Source organism: Vulpes vulpes, chromosome 6, assembly GCF_048418805.1.
Source record: "Vulpes vulpes isolate BD-2025 chromosome 6, VulVul3, whole genome shotgun sequence".
Classification (NCBI taxonomy): Eukaryota; Metazoa; Chordata; class Mammalia; order Carnivora; family Canidae; genus Vulpes; species Vulpes vulpes.
In genome coordinates, this window is record NC_132785.1 from 5897350 (window position 1) to 5925226 (window position 27877).

Genomic DNA, 27877 nt, shown 5'->3' on the forward strand with positions numbered 1-27877 from the left:
CAGGTCTCTGGTTTGATTATTTGGTGGGGAATTATACAACATTGACATAAAGTCACCTGGCCATCAATGCAAATTTTCTTTTACATAAACCCTACAGATAGATTAAGAACTGAATATAATACAAATTCTTTTTCTTGCTATTAGTAGAGGGAAGAAGGCATTATAGAAATGTTTTGATATCGGTTTTCTAAATATATAAAATACTATCTGGTTCAATTCAAACCTAGGATTTTTAACAGCTGGTCTCAGTATGAAGACAACAAACTCAGCACACAGGAAAAGGGTTTCTAACCAATGTGAGGGTAAAAAATAGTCCTGATGCTTTATGGATTTAGATTCTCTGTGTTATTTCATTTGCATTGTTAGCTCTACTTGAAAGTAGCTTCATCTTTTAGTCATTTATTCCATAGCCTATAATTCCTACAGAATGTTAGGGATATCAGACTACTCTTCATAGAGTCACAGAAGGACTACTATTAGGGGCCAAAACAAATATATCAAAATGTTTCCACATCATCAATATGCATAGATGGTACAAATTATTAGATAGGCTACTTGGCCATGATGCATATTTGAGAGTGATGAACAAAATCCGTGTTTTTTTGCTACGCTTTTGATATGATAATGTGGGTCGTTTATCTTTGTAAACATCCCTCTGGTAGATATCTCTGATGAGGCTGACCACCAGTAAGAAAGCATAAACTCCTGTGTTGTAAATGGATTTATTTCCCATTTCCCTCTAGTATTGCTAGCTGAAAGCTGGCTGTGTCTGTGGAACAGTCCAAGGTAACACATTCAAATAGCAACTGACCCTACGACTTTGGTCCCTTAGCACTATTCATTCAACAAGTGTGTTAGGCAGAAACAAATGAAAAAGATATGTACATATGTATGTATATGTACACAGATATTTGTATGAACACATTCTAAAACACACCCATGTTATGTTTCTCCCACTTCAATATTTAGAACCAAGAAAGAAATTAATAGGATTTGAGCTTGCTGTATTTTTATACAGATCAAAATGAGACTATAGATGACTAAAGGGAAGTAGGCGTCTGTGGGTTTAATTCATACACGAGGTAGGGGCTAAAGTATGGAGCACATTTGATAAAAGCAATTTAGATGTGAAATGAACTTGATTTAAGTGAGTCTTTACATATTTTATAACAGATGGTACAGCAACAATCTTTATATCAGTTAAGATTAGATCAGATTCTTGAAACTGTGAACTCTATCACCACGAACGGGCTATATTATCTTCTCCAAATAAAGTATATTATAGAATGTGTATTCTCTGTAAGGTACATGTTCACACTATGTGAAATCTGAAGGAGACACATTTTAAAAATGAAAATAAATTTATGTAACTGTTACTTTAAGTAGTGACTAAAGGAACTTAAAGTAGGTGTGTAAAGGGGGAAATGAATGAGGTAATGTAGTTCGAAGAGGCTGACCTAACAGAAATCAGACAATAAAAGATGGGAAAAATGACTGTGACAAGAAGTACTTTCCAATTTTCATATTATACTATAAATTGAAGGCTTATAGCCAGAATCCTTTAAAATAGTCTAAAGCTAAACACCCATGATTATCAAGCAGCCCCAACTGCTAACCTTCTGATCAATTTCTTAGACTCCTAAAAATATTTAGGTTAGGAATTAAATAAGCTGCTTATGGTGACAGAAGCAATGTTTCTCTAGCTAGCCACTGTGATATATACTGCAAGTATGAATCATTTTTCCAAATTAAAATTCCTATGATCCTATGACTACATGATGGGTGCCAACAGAATATACCAGTGGGATCAAACAACTTCTATTCAGCAAATTTAAAAATTCCATTCTGCAAAATTCCAGTTGCCTCTCAGTAGAAATCAGAATTCTTAGCTGCCTATCATGTCAAACTGTAGGAAGCTGCCCTGTCGTACACTAACCAAGACACTGTTGCTATGGTGACTAAGCAAATATAGCAAATGGCTACTTCATTAGTGACTCCATGAAAGTATAAATGCAGGAATAATGGATGGGAAATGCCTGACAGTGTATGGCTACCAATGTGTGCTAAGATTCAGACAGAATTTTTTGAAACGATAAGGTGAATTTCAATATACTATTTTAGCAACCTTTGAAACATTAAGAGGAGAGATTCTGGTGCTAATTAAAACCAAATCAAGCTGGGGGAAAAATTACAGAAGGAATGGTAAGGCTCAAGGGAGAGTGCTCCATTTTGGACCAGCTGCTATGATACTGATATTGGTATCAGAGACTGCAAGTCATTCAGACTGTCCTTTAGGACAGCAAAGAGAGAAGGAAGGACTCCCCCTTGATTCATTGCTTCAGACTCTCTACTGTGAATGGGGTTTCAGGCCATATGGTCTCACTCTCTTGCCACCAAAAGGATGAAGAGAGGGGCTGAAAGAATTCTGCGCATGCTTCGACTTTGAAAAATTAAAACTTTACATTCAAGAATGATAATGAAAGCTGGATATAAAGTTCTGTGGTACAGTGACAGAAGATCAATGCTAGAATTAGGATTCTCTCAAAGAAGTTAAATTTATCTAACACTTCATATTTTCTTACTCTAACTCATAAAATCAAAGGCTATAAACTAAAAAACCCCAAACGCCATCTTTTCCTCATATGTTTGCACTGCCACTAAGAACTTGTAGCTGACACAAACTATATAGGAACTAACTAAAGATATGCTTAGATCTTCATATCTACTTAATGTTATTAGTTATGTTAATATTATGTTAGTTGTAAAAATGTCAGTTGTGTTATTGTTATGTTACATAATTATGTTGGTTATAGAAATGATGCTAGTTATATTATAACCTTTTGATGACACACTACCACAAAAAATAAAGTCCTAGTTCAAAGTACAGTATAATTACAAGACATGTAACTAGTTATGTAATAGCCTCTTGTTATGGAACAATTATAGCAGTTCAAAAATGGACAAGTACACTGGCAAAACTGATTCAAGATGATTCGGTTTTTGTGGGGGTTTTCTGTTGGCAAAACTACCATTACAAGTAAAAAAAAAAAAAAAAAAAAAAAGACAAGCAATATACAAAACTGCCTGACTTCTATTAAATATTAAGTGTGGGCAGCCTGGGTGGCTCTGAGGTTTAGCACTGCCTTCAGCCCAGGACGTGATCCTGGGGACCCAGGATCGAGCCCCACGTCGGGCTCCCTGCATGGAGCCTGCTCCTCTCTCTTTCATGAATAAAAAAATAAAAATCTTTTAAAAAAATATTAAGTGCTATGTTTGTTTTTGTCCTTGCTTTGATCAGTATAAACATGAGAGTGTTAAAAGCCATACCTAAATTTATCCTCTCAAATTTCTATTAGGATCTTCTAATTCTTGAGACTTAGGCATACTACATAACAAACTCATCTCTTACTTCCTATGTGAATGCCATACTCAAAGGCATACAAATGCATGCTGAAATGATCTCTCCTACCATACTCGAGCACCTAACCTCACACACGTTGCCATTATTAAACTTTTTACTCCAATTTCTTATGTATCTATCTTACCTTGCTTGTCAAATTGAAAGCTGTTTGCTGGGGGTAGGGGGAGGTGTATCCCACACACCTTAAGTTCAGAATAGTACCTAATTAGGTATTCTGTTTCTAAAATAAGAGATGACCAAAAAATTCCATACATCACTATGTTCTTCTGACCAGGTTCCTTTCCACCAACAGCTCTCAAAACATCTCACCTTCAACATTCTGATGTTAACACATAAATCTTTCTCACTCACCCTTCATTCTTCCTCACACTGTATTATAAACAGTATCTCCAACTTCTGCTAAATATGTATGTTTACACTATCTTCTCACCAGCCACCTTCCAACCCCAACAAAAGCCTCTATTTCAAAGTGATATCACATCTCTAAACAGAAGTCTGATTTCTAAACAGATTGTCAGAGGCAAACCACCCTGTATTCTACAAGTGCCTGCTCTTAATTAAAGAAGACAAACAGGGCAGCCCGGGTGGCTAATCCTGGAGACCCGGGATCAAGTCCCGCGTCGGGCTCCCTGCATGGAGCCTGCTTCTCCCTCTGCCTGTGTCTCTGCCTCTCTCTCTCTCTGTGTCTCTCATGAATAAATAAAATCTTTAAAAAAAAAAAAAAAAAAGACAAACATACAGAGAGGTAAATAAGAGTGTACTGTAAAAGCTACAATGGAGAGATGGAGTCAAATACAGGGGGGAAGAAAGGGCAATTTCCTGGAGGAGTAAGGAAAGGCTTTTCTGGGGAGGTGAAGGCCTAGCTAGGAGTTTGTTATACAGAATGGGGCCTGGTATGTATGAGGGGCAGAAAAGAAGGTGACAAATTCCAAGAATGGAGAGTGTGAGTGAGGAAGGAGGGAGAAGGAAGAGAATAATGAGGGAAAGGTGGGAGGGAGGGCAGAAGAGGTGAAAATATAAGTGGTAAAAAGATTAGGTCAGACCACAGAAGCTCTTATGCCAAACTAAGATATAGGAGTCAGTTGTCAACACTGGGGAGCCTTTGGAAAGGGCTCACTTTAAAATGAAAATTAACTCTGACCACAAAAAAGAGAATGAAGCAGGGAAAAGAGAGAATGGTGTCAGGGAGAACAATAAACAAGGGATGAAGAGCAGCTACACCAGTGGTTCTGGAGACCCCCAGAACGAGGTACTATGAAAGAAACCAGCATGGAAAAGCTACAGGCTGGTGGAGTGGCCAAGACAAATACCCAAACAGAAGAGCTTCTTGAACTTCTAAGGATTCCTCCCTGTTCCTGGAATTTGCCACCTTCTTGGCTACCCTTCACTTCCAGTGTGCATGGCAAATGCCTCCCCGGATCCTCACCTCCCAAGCAAAGCAGCCCCTTACTCCCTACACGGTCGCTCCATTTCCCTCATCCTTCACTCTTCTCTGTCTCTGACAGCTCTCACTAGACTACAGTACCCCCACAGCCACTAACCAGTGCTGCAAGCGTCGTGTTCAAGAGGAAAACAATCCAGTATGTTACTCAATTACAGTCCATCTAGGACATTTGTGGTGTCTATTACCTGTCAGGCACTATGTTACCTACTGATCTACACTTCTTTTAAAGCCCACTAGCAAAAACTACAGAACTCTCCAGTGAAAGCAAACAAAGGCAAGACTATCAGAGAAGTGGGACACCTGGGTAGCTCAGCAGTTGAGTGTCTGCCTTCAGCTCAGGGCGTGATCCTGGGATTCGGGATCGAGTCCCACATCGGGCTCCTTACATGGAGCCTGCTTCTCCCTCTGCCTGTGTCTCTGTCTCTCTCTCATTGTCTCTCAAGAATAAATAAATAAAATCTTAAAAAAAAAAAAAAAGACCATCAGAGAAGAAACCTGACACAAGCAAAAAGTTTTCTGATATTTGCTTTCTGAAAACAGTTTTACTGAGGTATAACTGATATAAAGGAAGCTGATCTGTATCCTGTGCAATTTGATAAGGTGTCACATATGCATATGCCTGTGCAACCATGTGATATTTGTCTTACAAAAACTGCCCAGACTCACAACCTAGGTTCCTCAACACTCAACTTTTTTTTTTTTTCATGGAAGAATCTTCATAAACCCAAACTGAGGTTTTTTTTTTTTTTAAATAAAGTTATTGTGTGTCTCTGATCAATAATCTCAGGAACTTAAGGACACATAAGTTTGGTTTTGTTTTTAAAAACTTTATCTTATTATTTATTTTTAAAGATTTTTATTTATTTATTCATGAGAGATACACACAGAGAGAGAAGCAGAGACATAGGCAGAGGGAGAAGCAGGCTCCCTATCTATAGGGAGCCCGATGAGGGACTTGATCCCAAGACCCTGGGGTCATGGCCTGAGCCAAAGGCAGACACTCGGGATGTCTGGGTGGCTCACTGGTTGAGCATCTGTCTGCCTTTGGCTCAGGGCCTGATTCTGGTCTGGGGATCGAGTCCCCCATCAGGCTCCCTGCATGGAGCCTGCTTCTCCCTCTGCCTCTCTCTCTGTGTGTCTCTCATGAATTAATAAATGAATAAAATATTTTAATAATAAAAAAACACTGAGCCACTCAGGCATCCCAAGGACACATAAGTTTTACTTCACATTTTTAATAGACTAACAACTATGGATATGTACATTTATATAATACTCTTCTAAATTTTGTATGCTAATTAAGTACTTTTTAAATGTAAAAATATATTTGCAAACAATATAATTATGTCCTTTATTTATTTATTTGTAAGATTTTATTTATTTATTCATGAGAGACAAAGAAAGAGAGGCAGAGACATAGGCAGAAGGAGAAGCAGGCTCCCTGCAGGGAACCCGATGTGGGACTCGATCCTAGGGCTCCAGGATCACGCCCTGAGCCGAAGGCAGGTGCTAAACCGCTGAACCACCCAGGCATTCCCGTACTTTATTTTTTTGGCAATTTTATTTATTTATTTGAGAGAGAGCATAAGCTGGGAAGAGAAGGAGAAACAGACTCCCCGCTGAGCAGGGCCCAATGTGGGACTCAATCCCAAGACCCTGAGACCATGACCTGAGCCAAAGGCAGATGCTTAACTGACTGAGCCACCCAGGTGCCCCTAATTATGTACTTTAGAAAAACAAAAAACAAAAAGACTAGAAACAATGCAAATATACAAAATACCTATATTCCAGCTTTAAAATATTTTTTGAGAAAAAGCATTTACCAGAGCAACAAAAATATAAATACACAGGGCAACCCTTACCAAAAATGTTCAACCTTCTATGAAGAAACCTACAACTTATCATTGAAATACATAAAAGAAGGCTTGAATAAATCAAAGACGACAACTGTGTTTTGGAACAAGATGATTAACTATGCTAAGAAGTTGTTCTTACCAAAAAATAGGTTTAAAATAAAAAAAAATTTTACTGGAAATTGACATGAAAGAACAAATGGGTAAGAAGAATTAAGAAAAAAAACCCAGAAGAATTAAGAAAAAAATTTGAAGGAATAATGCAGATAATATTCTAGGCATTAACATATATTATTAACCCACAATTAAAACGGCACCTTGCTGATAAAAAACTAAAACAATGAAGTAGACAGAGACTCTATGATATGTAAGGATAAAGTGGTATCACAAAACCTCTGAAGAAGGGAAGAGTTATTCAAATAAAGTGCTGAGTTATTCAAATAAAGTACCCAGCAGAGGAAAGGGTCCATCCTCTAGGATATGGTCACAAGGAAGGTGTCAAAAAGAAAGGTAGGCTTAAGAGACATCTATAGTGAAATAGTAGACAATAGTATACTTTTAGACCTGTGGTAACACAGTGACATAAACTCTCAAATTTACTTTGGATTAGGTAATGCAGTCACATGGTATAAAATCTATACGGTGCAAAAGCATACATGATGAAAAATAAGAGTCTCACCTAGACAACTAGATCTTTCTCCCTGGAGGCAACCACTGACAACGATTTCTTGTGCATTCAATGACAGTTCATTTTTAAGTAAGTTGTTGGGAAGAAATATTTTGTCTTTGCTGTAGCTGTCAAATATCTGCAGTCTTCGGGAGACAGCATGCCACAGGGCAATGCTATTCTTATTATTCTCATGGAAAAGATTCGTCTGTTGGTAGGTTATTTAAGAGGTAAGAAATTACCATGCTTAGATTTAATCATAGTTTCCATCATTTCATCTCAACATAAAGGTAGAAGCATAAGCCAATGATTTAAAAAATACTTTTGAGATAGTTTACAGATGAAATAGTCATCAGGTTAAATACAGCAGTATATTGTTTTTGTCCATATCTTATTTGCCAACAGTACTCTGTTAAGAATTCTTTATCTGCAGACTAGAATTTCTTAAAATGTGCTCAGAGGACCATCACCTCAGAATCATCAGGTTGTCTTTTAATAGTGCTTATTTCTAGTCCCAACTCAAGATCTATTGAGTCAAAACCTCTGGGGCCTTGGCCCAACATTTTTAATGAAGTTCTCAGGTGATCTGCATACACAGGCTAAAACTTAAAAAGACTGGGTACTATTTAAAGCCATAAGCATAGAAATCCTGTCTTTCTTATTGATAGTAGGCATAGTGCCTAGCATGATGCCTGACAAAGAAGGCATCCCAGAATATAGGTTTAAGGTTTAATGAATGTACATTAGGACTGACTGAGGAATATCTTGCTCTGTTAACACTCAACTGATTCTGAAACTGTATGCTTCACCCATGACAGAAATTTGAATAAAGAGCACAGAAACAAGATTTGGCAATCAACAGCTTAATAGAGTTCATTTAGTTGCATGACTCAGTTTCATAGCAAAGCACTTGGAAAGATATCAGGGAATTTAATTAGCAATACTTGATTATATATCTAAGTTTCAGAAAGATGCTACAAGTGTATCATGTTAATAACAAGGACCAACTGACCCAAAAGAAAGGTTCCAAAATGATATATTCTACATATTTTCTATTTATTAAGTAGTGACATTTGCTCTAACGAGAACTAGGAAAAGAAGCAAAAAAGAACATCTCGGCAACCAAAACAGATGTCACAAGGCCAAGCGTGACAGCTCTGGGCACTTGACTCATCATAGACAAGCCCATTAGACCTTCACTCAGTCTATTCAATCTACTTTTGCACACATTATTCATTTTAATAGAATTTAAAACTGGTTTCCTGGCTCACAGGAAATTAAAAACACTAAATCAGAAGGAAGAGGGGCTGCAACAGATAGTAACACCATCAACATGACAAAATGAGAGCTGTTAAGAGGGAAGTGAAGAATATATACAAAACAAGCAAAAGAACTCACAAGCATAATACTTTATGGCCATTTTGCAAAAGTGCAAATAATCCTATTCTCTTTGACAGGCTCTGAAAGCATCTACTATAGAACTCAAAACAGGTGTTCAAAAGAAAAACTAAGTTAAAGAGAAGGCTAGGTTACATGCCCAATAGATTTTGTATATGAGATATGGATGTAGGTATAATATATAACATATTTCAGAAAGATTTTCGTTCATCAAAAATTGTTTAAAGCAGGGTGCCTGGGTGGCAGTGTCGGTTTTGCATCCGACTCTTGATTTCAGCTCAGGCCATGATCTCAGGGCTGTGAGATAGAGCCTTGCACCACGCCCTGTGCTCCGCGCAGGGTCTGCTTTGAGATTCTCTCTCCTTTTGTTCCTCTCCACTTCTCTCTCTCAAATACATACATACATACATACATATTCTTTAAAGAATTGTTTAAAGCTACAAATGTTAAAAAGAATTGAGTAGTACATATTTGGAAAACTCAACTATTAGAAGCAACTAACTCCTCTAGAGTTCCAAGAAGGAAAAAGACACTAACGTACTAAGCCAACAAGAGGTAATTTTCAAAACTGGTAATTTCAGTTATCTCTTTGTTGGTATGATTATAATATTCTTATTTTCTATATTCAGGGGACTATATAACATGTCCACTGTCATTTAGTCACCATTTAGAATCCACATGGGGATTATTTCTAGAAAAGTTATAGAGCTCTAGTCTATAAATAATGTTCATCTTGAAAGATAATATTTTTTATGAAAAAATGGGTATCTAAAGTATATAGTATAAAAAAACAGTGCTACTGAAGGGACTAAAGAGAACACAAACAGAAGTAAAACTCCTCGTAATTTAATGAGCTGCAATAAAATGCCATATGGCACTCAATGTAATTATGTGGTAAGTACTGCAAATTCTGTGAACAATAGCATTTGGCCGTCACCACACCCACTATTTCCAAAATTGGTGTGTGTACCAGACAGTGCTGGTAAACAACAGATTTGTAAATTAATTTTAAATATTTCACATTCATGTTAGCCTCATAAAGTGTATGTGTGTGAGAGTGTTTCTCCGATAACAAGTGTTATTTTGGGTTGTGCATTAAAGTTTTAAAAGCTAGAAGATCGAGTATAGTTCATGAAGCAGAGTGAGTGATTTTTTTTCTTTTTGAAACTACACAGAATGCTGCATATCAATGAACAAATTATCTCAGTGAGCAACACAGGGCAGAAAAAATGTCTTACTCACCTTTTGTTCCTGAGTGTGTGGTACATAATAAGTGCTCAGTGTTTGCAGAATAACGGGTTTACACACATTTGTGAAGTTTTGGGCTGTGCAGCCTTTGGTATTGTGATGTAAAATATTGATGGTGGGAGGAGGAACTCTGCTCAGTCTATAGTATTAACTTCAGTTTCAATGGGCAATAGCATCTTTAATTTGTTGTCCACGCTACAATACATGTAAGTATGTGTCATTTTATGCCATTTTAAAGAGAAAATAATTTGATATTTTAAAGTTAACTTTGGAATATTTGTAAATTAAATATAAGTAATTCAATTTTATGAGAATTCAACAAATAAAATATTATTAGAATCTAACAAAGGAAAAATATTCATCACTCTTTTTAGATAAATCTCCAAAATGCAGGAGGCTAAAAGGATTATGAAAAACATTCATTCGTGAAACAATTATTTATTCATCATTATCAAGTGACAGGCACCATGCTAGGTGACAGGAATACAGTCAGTAAGTAATAATTCATGATTAATAAAGATAGTGCCATACAGTAATAAGTGCTAAAAATACAATAAAACTGAGTCATGGCATGGCAAGTAACTAGACAGTGGTGGTGGGGAGACGGCTATACTATTTCACCTAGGAGTGGTCAGGAGAGGCCCGTCTGAAGAAGTGACATAAGACCTCAGCACTGCGATGGAAAGGAGGCTGAAAGACTTGCGCTCAGACTGAAAGAAGAGCCTGGAGATGGGACTGTTCTTGTTCTGAGGGACAAAGAAGGGGCTATTCTGGCTGCTGCCTAGTGAATGAGAACAGGAGTGTGGTGGGAGAAGTGGATAAAAAAGCTTCAGGGTCAGAGCACTTAGAGTCTGGAAGGTAGACAGTACAGGATCTTGTAAATTCTAACAGGGAAGTGGTATGATCTCCTCTTATGCTAATGGTGCTACGTGAAGAATGGCCCACAGGGGGAAGCAGGGAGCCACTAGATAGAAGGCTACTAGAGTAGTAGAGCCAGCTGCAGGGTCAGGAGCCATTGGCCAGGCACTGGGCCCACAGTGAGAAGGGTTTTACACTTGATTTAATGCAATGCTGTCACTGTTTTGAAATTCTTAATTTATCAATAAGGGACTGTGGAATTTTGTTTTGCAACAGCCCTTACAAATTGTACAGTTGGTCCTAAATTTAGGTGAGCGAAGAAGGCAGTTTAGATTTGTGTAGTGGCAGGAATGATAAGTAGGTCAGTGTGTATAGTGTTGGTACAGCTGACAGAACTTGAAGATGGAATGGCTGTGTCTCATCATGAATAAGAGGAATCATGGATAACTCCTATGAATTTTTGTTTGTTTTCCCCCTGAGTGACTGAGTCAAAATGGGGAAGACTGTAGAAAGAACTGCATTAGAGGTGGGAAAGTGGGTAAGAACCAAGAAGTCAACTTCAGGGATGTGAAGTTAAGAGGCCTATAAGCCAACCAAGGGGAGCTTTCAAGCGAACAGTCGTAAATACACAGGTATGAAGGCCCAAAGAGAAGTCTGAGCTGGAGATACAAATTCCAGAGTTGTGCATATATTTCTAAAGGGCTGGGATCACTTAGCAAGACAATGTGGAGGGCGGGGTAGATACACTTCAAGAGATCAGCAGAAGCTACAAAGACTACTAAGGCCAGAGGAAAATTAGAGGTTCACAGTAAGGAAGGGAGGAGAATGTGTTAAAGACAGAGTCCTGAACAACACCTATGAATCTCCCTCAGGGTGAAAGGTGTTCGATCTGTGACTCATTAGACCATCTAGCTGTTCAGCCTAACATTGCAATACTGTACAATCAGCCCCTGTGTCTGCTCGGCCTACCACGCTGATCTACTACATTTCCTATTGATTTATCCCAGATTGTGATGTGCCCATTCCTCCTTGAACCTCTCTCTCCTGCTCTTTATCTATTCAAAGCCTATGACTCTTTTCCCTGACTTCACCAAATCAGCATTTTCTGAAACCTGGTATTTACTGCTGGTGTCAATCAGCATGTTTTACATGTTTATATGGTCTATAATAATCTACTATCCTAAATTATTATTTAATACCTGTCTGTGATCCATTTCCCAAACAGATAAAGCTCTGGCTTCCTTTTAATGTTACACCACTTAGTATACACAGATGCTTAATATATATCTGTTGAACAAATGAGTAATAAATAACACCTTGAAGCTATGAAATATGGGGAAGTAAGAGAAGTAGATAAATCAACTTGGCATGCGACAGCTTAAAAAGAAATGACTCATTGTGATCAAACTCCTGAGCAGCCTGCATGACAAAAGGCATAAAACCTAAGTCTCATACCTTTCATTTCTTCTTCATTCAACAAATATTTATTGTGCACCTACTAGGCACTAGGGACTCTTCCAGTAATTAGAGATACTCCAGCCAATAAAGTAGACAAAAAGTCTTGTCCTTGTGCTGCTGCATTTTAGTGGAAATACCATTCACTGGCATGTTTTATTTTACATAAGCTTACTAAGCCCACATCTTCCTCTCCTGTTTTCCCCACATGCCTACTATTTTTCAGTCTGAAACGTTTTTGCGTGAACATTATCATTATTACTAATTCCATATCTTCAGTTTTCCTCAAATATATAACATGTTACAAGAAAAGGGTTTGTAGACATTCTGAGGCCTTTAAAGTCATAAAAAAATCAGTACACAATATGTAACAAGTGTCACACTATGGTATATTATAGAGAAGTACATCTTCAAAACAGCGTAACCACTAGTACATCAAAACTACCCAAAGCATTACAGATTTCACATAAACTTCACAATAATAAAATAATAAACTCCACAGACATGTAAAATCATTGAATATTCCAACTCTCTCCTGCAGATATATGGAGCTTTGAAATTTAATTAAGTTATGCTACCAAACTTCATTTTAAGTTGTAGTTGAAATTAGATAAAAAATTCTAAAATGAAACAAAGAAAACATGTAAATAAGTTACATATCATATAAATCCTGAAAATGTTATCCTATTTATTTGATAATGTAACAGAACCATGGTACCAACACAATATTAAGTTGTAGGGCATTAGGGCAAGGATCATCCTATACAAAAGAGAGAAAGAGAACAAACTCCCTTCCCCTTTCCTACTGATAAGCCAGGCAATCTTTTGAAAATATTACAGCCAAAAGATGTACCCTGTCATCTAATGCACTGGAATCAACTGAATCTGGGTTCAAATTTCAGCTTTGCCATCCACAAACTGTGAGCCTGGGCAAATCAGTTAACTACAGCTCAGTTTTTTCATTTGTGAAAATGGAAAGATTAAAAAAAAAAAAAGAAGTAATTAAATTGAACATCTAATAGAATATGAAGCCATTACCATGCAGACTGAACTGTCCTGCCTGAAAATCAGTTCCCCTAGGCAGGTTTTTTATTTTTTTATTGGGGGGGGGGGGGCAAGAAAGCACGAAGGGGGGCAGGGCAGAGGAGAGGGGGAGAAAGAATCTGAAGTAGGTTCCATGCCCAGTGCAGAGCCAATATGGGGCTTGATCTCACAACCTTGAGATCATAACCTGAGCCAAAAATCAAGAGTTGGATGCTTAATCAACTGAGCCACCCAGGCATGCCCCACCACCACCATCACTCACCCTAGTCAGCCTTTAAAAATGGCTTTCTCTACTTGTCTAGGATTCTTTTTTACTCAAGTTTTCTTTACAATACATCCCATGACAACTTCATTAGAGTCTCAAGCAAGAAGGATAGTCTAGAAGATGTTTATAAGTAAGGTCTTCTTGTACTTTAACAAACTACTAAGAATATGTAAAGCCAGGTCATCCCAAAGTCTAAATTAGTCCCTCCTAATAGCAAGTTAAAGACTTGCTTATTATCATTCCTGCTGATTACTAAATGGTAAATGAGACCTTGTTTCCCTAACAAAGGAACATGTAATATCTTTCCTTACTCTTCAAGCACTTAGGGAAACCACAGACCAAGGGCTGAAAATGTCAGTGCTTACAAGGACCAGACAAGCACCTTAGATTTTAAGCCAACTAGTAAGAAGAAAATAGGACATCTGAGCCTGCTGCAAATAAAGAGATGCAGTTCCTTCCCAGGTTTGCCCATTTTGCAATGCACCACACTATCACACTGAAGGGGCACATTCAAAGAGATGGCAAAAGTTTGTAAAATTATTGTGACAATCTTCTGGCAGATGGCAATAACATCTTGTTCAACAAAATATATAAACTGCCACGATCCCTGGCAGACAAAAATAACACTTAAGGAAGGATCACTTTTCACAAGTTGTACAAAGACATTATAGGGACTAGTGATGGTCCTAATCTTATCTAAGGGAATCTGGCCACTTCTGTGGGTTGCATTCAGCAGCAAGTTTTAAATCCTTGGAAGAGATCTCCAACAAATGCAGGCGGACCAGATCTACCCACTTGGTTCAGGAAGTAAAGATGGTTGTCCTGGTGACAAGTCCCACCACAAACTAAAAGGACTACTTAAATTTTGTGTTTAGGGCCAACCTATGCATAGTGTAATTTCAGTGATTTTTCTTCCTTTCCCATTAAAATAAAAAAAAGAAAAGTGCCTACTCAAATACCTAGAACAAGTAATCTAATGGCTATTATTCGCATGTAGTAATAAAAGGTTTAAAATCAAATACCCATTTTGATTGATGCCTATTCGTTCTTAAAATGTATTCAGAATTGAGATAGAAAATATCAGAATATGATAAAAACTATGTGCCTAAAGATAGTCATTACTAAGGGGGAAAGGAGTGAAAAGGAGATGCCTGGATAATAAAGATAAACTTTCCCTACTTCACAGTTTTACCTAAGGTTAGTCCTGTTGATTTTCAACTGTGAGTGAACAAAGACAAATTGTGTACTGAGTGTATTTTTATCCTGCAAAAGCTGTGAGGCTTTGTAGAAACACCACCACATGCCAGTACTGCTTCTCAGGACTTATAATTTAAATTTAAACACAGCTAAATGCATTTTTAAAAGAGTATTAATTCTTAAGAGATTCATTAATCATGGCATAACCATAAATCTTTAACTTTAAAATTTTGATTTTTGGTCAAATATGAAAATTTATTGAACATAAAGTTGAAACAACAAAGATGAACAAGGTATATTCCCTGACCTCAAGGAGCTCACTATCTAGTCGAGATAAAGCAAAGAAGTAAAAAAGTAAAAGTGAAATGTGATGAGTGGTTTATTACAAAAAGTGCAACGGGAGCTTGGTGGAGAGGGTGATTATCCTGTGTGGAGAAAAATGGCTGGTGACATTTCACATTTGAACTAAACCTTAAAGGATAAATAGGGAGTTTGGCAAGCAGAAAACCAAGAACAGAGCACAACAATGGGAGAAGAATGCACATGATACATCTGGAAAGAGTGAAAGCAACCAGTTTTGTCTTTGTTTTTTTTTTTTTTTAGAAAGAATTCTTTAAAAAAAAAAAAGAAAGAATTCTTTTTTTTTTTTAAAGATTTTATTTATTTATTCATGAGAGACAGAGAGAGAGAGAGAGAGAGAGAGAGAGAGAGAGAGAGAGGCAGAGACACACACAGGTAGAGGGAGAAGCAGCCTCCATGCTGGGAGCCCGATGTGGGACTCCATCCCGGGGTTCCAGGATCCGGCCCTGGCCTGAAGGCGATGTTAAACTGCTGAGTCATCCGGGCTGCCCAAGCAACCAGTTTTGATACAGCACACACTTGAGTTGGGATGGCAGCAGAGTAAGAAGAGGCCAGAACCCCAAGGAACATCAAGAGAATGGGCAGAGGGAGTACAGAACTACAAAGACAAGAGATGCTTAGAGTGAGACAATACCCAAATAGAAACTTCCTCTCCTCTTCCTTACGGTGAAAAGGTCAAAGAACTTGAAAGACAGAAATCATATGAAAACTTTGTTGTTTAATTATGCCAATGCTTTAATTCTTTATATATGTTCTTTATATGTGGTTTTTTACAATCATTTGGAAATCCTTCTTTTATCAGAATATTCAGTTTTCAGGTGTAGTCCATAGCTCAAGCGCTGTGGAGGACAGCTGTTTCAGCTCTTCAGAGGAAATGAAGATGTGTCCTTACTATCAATCTCCCTAAGATTTTTTTTTTGAAAAGAGGATGGCTTTCATGGACTAAGAAGTCTTCTTGCACCAAATAACATTCCCTATGAAGAGCTGTTTTAGTTTCTTAAAAAATTCTAGGTAAAACATCTTGCCTAGCTTTTTTATGGTAGTTTTATCCCACTGGTATTTTTGCACTTTTACTACAGCTGTCTATTTATAATACATTTAAAAACTGTATTTTAATGATGACATCAGCTCCTTTCACATAATCCTTCATTTAAAGTGATAATTAAAAAGGAACAGTACAGGGGTAAGGATGTGAGAATCAGCATGCTTAAGGCAAAGAAGGCCAGCTGTCTTTTTGGGTTAGCTCTTCACAAGGACTTCCTATTCCCTAGTGCTTTAAAAAATACATATATTTGATTAAAGAAGATTTCCAGTGGGGTGCCTGGGTGGCTCAGTAGTTAAACATCCACCTTCAGGTCAGGTCATGATCCCAGGGTCCTGAGATGAAGCCCCACCGGGCTCCATGCTCAGTGGGGAGCCTGCTTCTCCTTCTCCTCCCTGCTCGCGCTTTTCTCTCGCTATCTCTCATTTCTCTCTCTCAAAAAGGTAAATAAAATCTTAAAAAAAAAAAAGAAAAGATTTATAGTTCCACATTTTAAAAATCATACATCTGGGTACCTTAGGACAGTCAAGCTGGAGAAACACCCATGAACATTAGAAGCAGAGCTAGAGCACTGATGACACTGAGAACTTCCAGATAAAGCATGGCTAAATCCTACAATACCACTGGATTTTATTTATGTGAGTCAATGAATTTCTTTTATTTTTAAGCCAGTTTGACCTGGGTTTTATGATACCTGAAAATGAAAGTAACCTAACTGATTCAAATATATTAATCATTCACCAAAATCTGTTTCAAATGAGACTACCAGTAAGCTAAAATCTAATAATACATTTCCCTGGTCATGAAATTATAGAATTCTGAGTTGCCATTATGACCTCTAATTTTATTGAGGACTAACAGAAAAATGATTTTTAATAAAACTTTTAGCTTATTACTGATTGTGCTGTTTAATAAACTTCATATAAAAATTTACATGAAAACATTAACACAGCATTAGTGTATGCCCAACTTTGTGTGGCTACTTGGAAGCACATCATTTATGTTCAGCCATAGCAGTTTTACCTTGTCTAGAATCCCTGGTACTGTACACATTTCCTCATTGCCAGCACTTTCATTATCTGACTCTTATATTTTGGTTCCCATTTAAAATTTTTATTTTTATTTTTATTTATGATAGTCACAGAGAGAGAGAGAGAGAGAGAGAGAGAGAGAGAGAGAGAGAGAGGCAGAGACATAGGCAGAGGGAGAAGCAGGCTCCATGCACCGGGAGCCCGACGTGGGATTCGATCCTGGGTCTCCAGGATCGCGCCCTGGGGCAAAGGCAGGCTCCAAACCACTGCGCCACCCAGGGATCCCTGGTTCCCATTTTAAAAGGTTAGCCTTTCAGTATATCCAGGTTATTCATACGGACTTTACATCCCAATTTTATCTGGGACAGTTTACATTGCTGTCTCAGGATGTCAACTTCTCTGGCTAGTGGTTGCTTTCATTCGCAAAATTATGCTGTTTTAAATGATAAATTATACAATTATCCTATTTGTAATTCATCTTGTACTTATTCTTTAAAAAGACACAGCTATAAGATAATTATCCTAAAATATGAGCAAAATCACTTACAAATTAATTATTCCTTATGAAATTTATATACAGAGAAGAGTCAAAAACTACAGGTCCTAAATATATCTACATACTAGTTTAAATATGGTAAAAAGATGGGGCAGCCCGGGTGGCCCAGCAGTTTAGCACCGCCTTCAGCCCAGAGTGTGATCCTGGAGACCCGGGATCCCACATCAGGCTCCCTGCATGGAGCCTGCTCCTCCCCTCTGCCTGCGTCTGTGCCTCTCTCTCTCTGTGTTGTTATTGCATTTAGCAAAAATTTCATTTGCAGAGACTTCTTTGGGCCTGAATGTAGTTCACCCAACATGAAGCACATCATCCACAAATTACATAAAGATCTACTGAGTGAGGAGGCCCCTCTCCTCTTCCCATAATAACACACTCTAAGACATCTTTTACCATAATATGAAACACCAGGAAGCTAGACAGGTACAGTCTGGTAACCTCTCCCTAAGAAAGAAAGTGAATCACAACTTGTTTCCTACTATCTGGTATCTTTGCATAGAAAAAAAGACACTGATTTTTCTCTTTTCCACTTCTCCACAGCCAATGTTCTATTTCCCAAAGAGAAAGGCTTTTTTTAGGTTTTTGAAGAAAGGCCACAAACACAGAGAAAATTAAAAATAAAAACTTTTTGAGATAAGTATTTTTAGATGAGTTGATGACATAAACATGGAGAAGTTAAAAAGCCACATATTTTCCCATTACTATGACTTTCCTACAAGAAAACACACATTAAGGTGACTGTCTATCTTTATGTCCCTTTATTTTATTTTTTTTAAATTTTTTTATTTATTTATGTATGATAGTCACAGAGAGAGAGAGAGAGAGGCAGAGACACAGGCAGAGGGAGAAGCAGGCTCCATGCACCGGGAGCCCGACGTGGGATTCGATCCCGGGTCTCCAGGATTGCGCCCTGGGCCAAAGGCAGGCGCCAAACCGCTGCGCCACCCAGGGATCCCTGTCCCTTTATATTTTAAAGAGTACAACATGAATTATAAGTTGGTGAATGTATAATTTAACTTTGATTACTAAAAAAAAAAAAACCTCAAAGGGGCACCTGGTTGGTTTAGTTAGTGGATCATATAACTCTTGATATTGGGGTCATGAGTTCAAGCCCCACTTTGGACAAAGAGATTAATTTTTTAAAAAAAGCCTCAAGATGCTTAAAGTTACAGTTAGTAAAACATAAATTAAATAATTAAAGAAAAATTTTAGAGGGGGCGAGGGGTAGAGGAAGAGGGAGAGAATCTCAAGCAGACTCCCCACAGAGCACAGAGCCCAATGTGCAGGGCTTGTTCCCAAGACCCCTGAGATCATGACCTAAGCTGAAATAAAGAGTCAGATGCTTAACTGACTCTTCATGTCATCCAGGTATCCCATGAATTTTAATTGGTATATCAAATGTGAGTTGATATTGCATATATTTATATTTACCAATTCAAAATAAATTTCTTCCTAATAAAATATAATTTAGATCCATCCAAATTTATGTCCAATAAAGAAAATTAATAGGAGCAAGTGGAATTTTTTCCCCTTTTTGTGTTTTAGGTTTTCTTGGTGGCTAAATGGATCCTTGCAGGAATTTATATTATGTGAGAGGTTGTACCAAGGAAAATTACGGCATAGGATTAATTTTTTTCTAGGCCTGAATTTTATTGACTAAAGGGTTCACATACTCCTTGGGTTTATTGCAATACTTATTTCCACCTTTATCTAAATGAATGACAGAACATTACAAACAAGCAGAATCTTACTTATATTTAATAAAGCTGTTATAATTCTCATAACATGTGGCTACTTTATCAGGTAAAATTTAATAGCAGACAGCTATCATAAGGATTTATTACTAAAATTAAATTCCCACTAACGTAGCTCTGAACATTCTTAAAGAGTATTATATATAAATATAAATTACGTTTTGTAAATATATCCATTTATGTTGCTAAAAGTGTAGTTCAGCTACTATTTGCAAATATAATACAGTAAAAACTCACTGGTTAAAGAAAAAAACCTCATTGATTTTAGGAAAGGTCTTCTTTGATTTAAAAAAAAAAAAAAAAAAGGCTTTCTCTTCCAGTCCTCTGTAAACAGAAAACTATTTAATTCTAATTTTTATTTTGAAAAACATTTGTTGATGAAATGTTTCTGTTTGTTTTATCATCACTTTCCCCCTCTCAAAGGAAGATATGTATGTATTTATGTATGTATGTGTCTGTGTGTGAACATATGCATGTGTATATGAATTAAAAAATCAAGTCCAGCTTTCAAGTGCAGCTCTGAGTTTAAAAAAAAAAAATTAAATTAAAGAAGCTGAATGCTGTTGATTCCTATGTTTCTGTCCCAAGTTTTGCCATTCCTTTCTATTTTAACCCAACAAATATTTCTGGGTGTTTATTACTTGTAATGCACTATGCTCAGTGCTCAGACTACAAACAGGAAGGGAGCAAGAGAGAGCGGGAAAGAAAGAAAAAGAAAAAGCAAACCCCACCACTCCTGTTCTTATGAAGTTCATAATCTTGTAAAAGATGTAACCATGCACACTTAAATATTAGAAAACACAGACCACTATGTGTACCATTAAATAGAATAAGGAAGTACGTGGGAATGTAGAGAGCAGGATGGCCGATCCTAAGTGGAGTGGGGTGAGAAGGATATGAGGAGGTTTCACTGAGTAAATGACCTCTGGATTGGTCTGTAAAGTCCAGAAGGATCCCAGCAGAAGGAAGATGAGGCATTCTAGATAGAGGATGCAGCATGCAACAAAGGCACAAAACTTAAAAGTGCCCAGCACACCCGGATAACAGCGTGTAGTGTGATGGAACTAGCTGATGTCCGTCAGCAGGATAACAGCTAAAAATAAAGCCAGAAAGTGAGACAAGAGCCAGATTATCCAAAACCTCGAATGTCATAAGGACCAGGCAGTCAGAAGGAGGCTCTGAAAACCTCGGCGCGCATGTGTGAAATATCCAAGTGCTGGATACCTGAAGTGCTGCACTGCCAATTCTGTTCTCAAACGCTCCTGCTTTGATGTCACCTCCAGCTGGAAATCTGCCTTTCCCTTTGATCCACAGCACCACCATATTCCTATTCCTCCTACCATACGGTCAGTAAACAGATGTCTTGGGTAATCCTGTGTGTATGTATTTATGTTCTTTCATGTTTAAAAACTGTAAACTTTCTGGAGCAAGAACAGTATCTAGTGATTTTTTTTTTTTTAAGATTTTATTTATTTATTCATAGAGACAGAGAGAGAGGCAGGTCTCTCTGGCAGGCAGAGGGAGAAGCAGGCTCCATGCAGAGAGCCCGACGTGGGACTCGATCCAGGGTCTCCAGGATCACACCCTGGGCTGCAGGCGGCGCCAAACCGCTGCGCCACCGGGGCTGCCCTAGTGATTTTTTATCAATTAAGCCTTACCTCAGTGATCACATTAGGCATCTGAAAATGTTAAATAACAATAAAGTACAGGTGGACTCTCCAATGGCACATGTTTGAACTGCACAGGTCCCTCTGTACGTGACTTTTTAATTTTTACAGTACTGTAAATGTATTTTCTCTTCCTTATGAAAAGGTCAACACCTCAACCCCCTTGTTGTTCAAGTGTCAACTGTAAAGGAGATACAACTTATGGCTTTTGTTATTTTATAATTGTGATTAATGTACTCATCAGTACTCTTCTTGCAGATTAAGTACTTTCTGCTTTTTTCAGTTTTAACGTAAGCTGCCAACCAGGATTTACATTAAAATTAACATGGGAACTCTAAAGCCTCTCCACCCCTCTCCATCAGTGTTACCCATCAGTCTGAGGATTCGTAACAGAAGTGCACCCAGGCCACAACACAAGAACCACCACCATCAGTCTGGTCCTAGAGAAATCCCCTGTCCCACAACCATTTAAAGTAAGAGATGGGTTCATTAAGTTCGATCGACTACCTCCAAATATCCTCAAAACCTAGTTTTTCATTTCCTTCTGACTAGAACCACTGTGTTTAGCCATTTAGACATTTTGTACCTGGGTTATTATGACAGCCTCTAGCTTCCCTCCCTGCTTTCAGTCTTACATTATGGCCAGAATGAACTCTCCAAACACAAGTCCCTTTGCTTTCCATACAGCTTAGAATTTTTCAGTACCTCCCTAATGGTCAAAGCACAAATTTCAAATTTCTTATCAAGGCATTATAAGACTTTTTAACAGATAATTTAGCAAGAATATAAAGGTCTTTAATATTTTAAGCCATATCTCCTGCTATTTACTCACACAACAAAAACTAACCACTTACTACATCTACATGTCACGAACTATTCTTTTTTTTTTTTTTAAAGATTTATTTGAGAGAGAGAGCACTCACATGAGTGGGGGTGGGAAGGGCAGAGTTGAGAGGGAGGAGCAGACTCCCCACTGAGCAGGGAGCCAGACTCGGAGTTCATCCCAGGACCCTGAGATCATGACGAGAGCCAAAGGTAGATGCTTAACCGACTGAGACACCTGAGGTGCCCGTCACAAACTATTCTAAACATTTGGATGTGTGTGTGTTTAAGTGAACAAAACAGATGATTGTGTGCATGTGCATGCACACACAGACATACCACCAAAGAACCAACTATGGATGTTTAAAAACTATATTAGGGAAAAGTTGGCAATAAATGTAAGTAAATTATATAGTATATTAGGAGGGATATGTCTGTAAGAAAATACAAATATAGAAAGAAGTAAGTTGGCCAGGGTAGGCCTATTGGAAAAGTAGAATCTGAGGCAAAGGAGTGAAGAGGCAAGGAGTGAACCATGCAGTTATCTGCAGAAAGGATGTTTCACCTGGAAAAGAAAATCTGTTGTAAAGGCCCTAATATGGAAGTGTCTAGAGTGCTCATGACTGTTAGATCAGGGTGGTTAAAGCAGAGTAAGTGAAGGGGAGCAAGAGGAGCGGAGGTAAGGATGGGGAGAAGTGGGAAGGAGTAGGAGAGTGATCATGCAGATGCCTGCAGAGAACTGTAAGGACTCGAATTTTACTGTGAGTAATACAGGAAGCATTGCAAGTGACCTGTGAACAGAGGAATGGCATGACTTGACAGATTTTAGAACTGCTCTGGCTACTGTGCTGCCAGTAGACTACAGTGGAGCACGGACAGAAGCAGGAATGCTGCTAGGAGGCTACTGCAGTGATTGAGGTGAGATGGAAGGGCAGATCATATGGGTGGTGCGAAATGGTCTGACTGTAGATGTGTAATATTTTGAAGATACAGTCAATACGAGTTTTCTGACACACTGGATGTAGGGTGTGAGAGAGGACTCAAGAATGTAACCAGGATTTTTGGACTGAGAAAACAGGAGAACAGAGTTTGTACTAACTCAGATGAGAAAGACCGCTGGTAGAGCAGGTTTGAGAGGAAAGTCTGGGAGAGTAGTTTTTCATGTATCTAAAATGCTTATTGGACATTCAACCAAGGTATTTAGATATATAAGTTTGGAGCTCAAAACAGAGTTCTAGGCTGGAGCTTCTGTTTGTTCTACCTCAAACAAATGCTGCATTCCAGGCTTGCAGAGCTACACAGAGGTCCCCAATATCTTCCTCAAGCCTTTATGCATGCATATGAAACTCACAGAATTATCATCTCCTGAATCACCCTGTTTCCTGAAGTCACTTAAGTAACTGAAATATGTAATGACGGTATACTCAAAAGGCTAAACAATTTTTGTATCTTCTGTGAGAAAGTAGCCATTTCATTAACACAACAGGCAACCAGAAATCTTTAGAATCCTTTAGAGAAAATTAGGACCACAAAAAAATTAAAAAAAAAAAAAAAGATCTTGGCAAGCAGCTCAGCAACCAGATTTTGTATTTTTCAATTTCAGTAGTTATTTGAAAAAGTAAGTCTTCAAAAACACGCCTTGTATGATTGATTTTATAGGCTAAACACAAAGAGAGAAACCCCTCCTGTCTGTGTTCCAAAGTTATTTTCAGTTATAAAAAATTTTCATTTTGATTGTCAACCTTTTATTTGCCCTGGGGAGGCATTTAAATGAGAAGAATTATTGGACAAGAAAACAGTCTCTTTGTTTCGCTCCTGGGAGACACACTCTAATCTAATTGAGAAAGGGGGGAAATTAAAAAGATGATGCGACATCAGAAAGAATACAGCTCAAGCAGTCACTTTTTTTTCTTTTTAAAAAAGATCTGTTTATTTACTTGAAAGAGAGTACGAGCATGGGGGTAAAGGGAGAGGGAGAGGGAGAGAGAATCTTTAGGCAGACTCCATGCTGACTGGGGAGCCTGACTCAGGGCTCAATCTCATGACCCTGGGGCCATGACCTGAGCCCAAATCAAGAGCTGCATGCCCAGGCACCCCTCAAGCAGCCACTTTTATCTTTTTATCAGTGAGAACACTGATATCCAGAGAGACTACTAAGACCATCTGAAGAGTGTTCCCCATCATGAGCTCTGTCTAGCTATAATTCCCTAAAATATAAGTTCCATGAAGGCAGAGCGTTTTGTCTGTTTTGTTTGCTACTCTTTCACACAGTAAATGCTGAGTGATTGAACAAATTTATAATTCTAAAGTACATGGGGTTGGAATACATTCAATATAAGGTATAAAACAAGGGGAGCCTGGCTGGCTTAGTCGATAGAGCACGAGACTCTTGATCTTAGGGCTATGAATTTAAGCCCCATAGGTGGTATAGAGTTACTTAAAATAAAATTTCAAAACACATTTTTTGGGGTTTAAAAAAACCCCAGCTCTTTGAAAGTCATAAAATTTGGAGTATCAAGAATTTAAGATCATCATCTTCAAATATTAATTACAAAAGGTTAACCATGTACAACAGTCGGGAGAGGAAGGAACTTATGAGAAATCTCAAAGTAGAAAGTTTAGAAAAAGTTCTCTGTAAATCAAGAGAAAAGGATGATATTCTAGCAACTAGCTTTATACTGTATAGTATTTTAGAAATGTTCATTATGGGAAAATTACAGCCTTTAAAAATAAAATAGTACAAATATCTTATTACATGTCTTTAGAGAATCAAGATCTATAAAGATGACTAAAAAAAGAAGTATTAGAAGTTTGATTCCAGGTTATATTAAGAGAACAGCTTAAACATCCCAAATAAACTGCCCAGGTTCTCAAAGTTCCCTTGCCAAAGAAACTCTTACTTGGGTTTGTAGTTTGTTTTTAATTGAAGTATAACTGACATATTCGTTTCATGTATACAACATAATGACTTGAAACATACATACACTGCAAAATGATCACCACAATAAGTCTGGTTAATCTGTCACCAGATTTACAATTTTCTTATTGTGATGAGAACTTTTGAGAGCTTTTTTTTTTTTTTAAGATTTATTCATGAGAAAAAAAAAAAAGATTTATTCATGAGATTTAATTCATGAGATTTAAGATTTATTCATAAGATTTATTCATGAGATTTAAGATTTATTCATGAGAGACACACAGAGAGAGAGAGAGGCAGAGAGAAACAGGCTTCATGCAGGAAGCCCGATGTGGGACTCGATCCCGGGACTCCAGGATCATGCCCTGGGCCGAAGGCAGGCGCCAAACTGCTGAGACCCCCCAGGGATCCCGAGAGTTATTCTCTAAACGACTTTCAAATACATAAAACAATAATGGTAACTAGAGTCACCTACTGTACACTATATCCCCAAGACTTATTTATTTTATAGCTAGAAAATAGCTATAAAAATAAGAACAAACTTATTTTTAAAACCAAACAGCCTTTGAAGAAAAAACTTTCAACATAACTACTGTTTTCAGGCAGTTAATAAGCAATCTAACATATGTATTTCAACCTCCCAAAGGAAATATCAGGTATTATTTTAAAGTTAAAAAACACCAACCTCTTCAATCGCATGTAGTTTTCACTGGCAGCAGGTCGGCATTCAGCTCTTTGTACCACAATTCCTTCCAATGAAAGTTTATCTTGAATGGAAAGAAAAAAATAATTGACAAATGTATTCAGAGATAACACTGATCATTTTCAAAATTCTACTTTGACATACTAACCACAGTAATAATGATTAGAATCAAACGTAATAATAAAAATCAATAATAGTAAAAAAAACAAAAGGAATACTTGTAAGTTTACAGTAGCATCATTAGTCAGAATAGAAAAAAAGCTTACTCCTGGCTAGTAAAACTGAACTTGTCAGGCTTTGTTTACTGGGCTGTTGCAGCCCCTTGCCATTAACAACGTTTAGATACTTAACTCTTTCTAAAGAGGGTGGCTTACTGGAGCACAAAATCAAATTAAAGAAATTTGAAGGGTGTGGATGCTATATCATCTTTGGTAGAGAAGTAACTTCTGAAAACCCAGCTAGTCTAAACCGCTAAAATCAAAGATAATATATACATGTATGAGTGGGTATATGCAGATATATGTAAGCAAATAAAATTCTAGAATATATTGTGACTAAAATAGCTAGCCTAGAAAATACTGTACACTGGGCAGGTCATTGTCTAGGCTATACTTTGTACCAGTTTTGCCTGCCAGTTGCTCTGACTTCTATTTTCTAGCAGATTTATTAACCTGAGTGTGTCCAAATTAGAGCTTTAGCTGCTATGGATACTTGTCCAAACAGAAGGGCAATTTTTCCTACCATTAGTAAGAAATGTTATGGTGACCATGACACAAAATTCAAGAGAAACCATAAAGGTAAACAAAAGTTAGCATTTACTACATGACTATTAGGCACCAAACACTGTGGTAAAGTCACTATACAGACCTTATTTTGATAGGACATATAGGACTATCCCATGATGGCACCAGCTCTCCTACAGTCTGGAACTGTACAATTAAGATTAGGAAGCTATGGTTCAGGGACGCCTGGGTGGCGCAGCGGTTTAGCGCCTGCCTTTAACCCAGAGGATCCTGGAGTCTCAGGATTGAGTCCCGCATCAGGCTCCCTGCATGGAGCATGCTTCTCCCTCTGCCTATGTCTTTGCCTCTCTCTGTGTGTCTCTCAATGAATAAATAAAAACTTAAAAAAAAAAAAAAAGGATGCTATGGTTCAGTCTTAATTCCATGAGAATTCACCCAGGTTTTGAGAAGAGATTCAGGAAATCCCTTGGCTCATCAGCAATGTATTTATGATTCATCTCTTTAGGGTAAATGACTTCATGCATTCCCTTAACATTAACTAAGTGCCTACTACATAAATGGCACCATCTATCTAAGCAATTGGAATCAAAGATGAGTAAGACACGACAGCACTCTTTTTAAGAAGCATACAGTTTGCAAGGGGGGAATAAGCGGGCCAAAATGTAGAGTGCAGATAGTACCATGCCCACATGATTTACATTAGAAAATCTTCCTTATGGTGACTTTTCTTGATTTTTGTCTTCAAACTCCAGGAGACTCCTTACTGTAGCCTCTGTGAATGCATGTGAAATCCAATAGTTGAGGAATCCCTCAATGCAACACATGCAACCAATCTCAAGTACAGGCTATTAGATGTCTGGAAAAAAGAATGATGAGAAGCATGCCTATCTTATACCAAAATGCGAAGAAGGAAATAAAGCCATAATTATTTTATATTAGATTTAAAGGCCTAAAAATAATCTTCTTAATTGATTTAGTAAGATTGGGATTAAAATTTGAATTTCTCAAATCTTATATTTGAGTTTGCCTTTTCACTGAAGCTGAAAGTTCTATCTAGAAAAGTTACTGTCATAACAATAGCAAGATTTGGGAAATTTCTACGTATAAAGTATCTTAAATGCGTAAGAAAGTCCTCTAAAATCCTCATAAATTAATCCTTTTTAAAAAACAAAATAGGAAAAAAAAAAACAAAAAAAACCAAAAAACAAAATAGGGATCCCTGGGTGGCACAGCGGTTTGGCGCCTGCCTTTGGCCCAGGGCGGGATCCTGGAGACCCAGGATCGAGTCCCACGTCGGGCTCCCGGTGCATGGAGCCTGCTTCTCCCTCTGCCTGTGTCTCTGCCTCTATCTCTCTGTGTGTGTGTGTGACTATCATAAATAAATAAAAATTAAAAAAAAAAAATAAACTTAGACTACCATACCATCCCTGAAAAT

At 37.7% G+C, this 27877-nt stretch overlaps 1 protein-coding gene across 2 annotated transcripts in view; it reads right to left on the reverse strand.

Annotated features, from left to right (window-relative positions):
- GTF2F2 (general transcription factor IIF subunit 2) overlaps positions 1-27877 on the reverse strand; it is a 146369-nt gene that overhangs the window by 32801 nt on the left and 85691 nt on the right. Inside the window, exons 5-6 of one of the 2 annotated variants that reach the window (XM_072760591.1) lie at positions 25682-25763; positions 9933-15808 (exon numbers count right to left, since the gene is read on the reverse strand). In XM_072760591.1, the coding sequence (XP_072616692.1) occupies positions 15511-15808; positions 25682-25763 (380 nt within the window). In that variant the 3' untranslated portion in view covers positions 9933-15510. Of the gene's footprint in view, positions 1-9932; positions 15809-25681; positions 25764-27877 lie in introns of those variants that run through there. The other variant, XM_026017227.2, reaches the window with a different exon arrangement.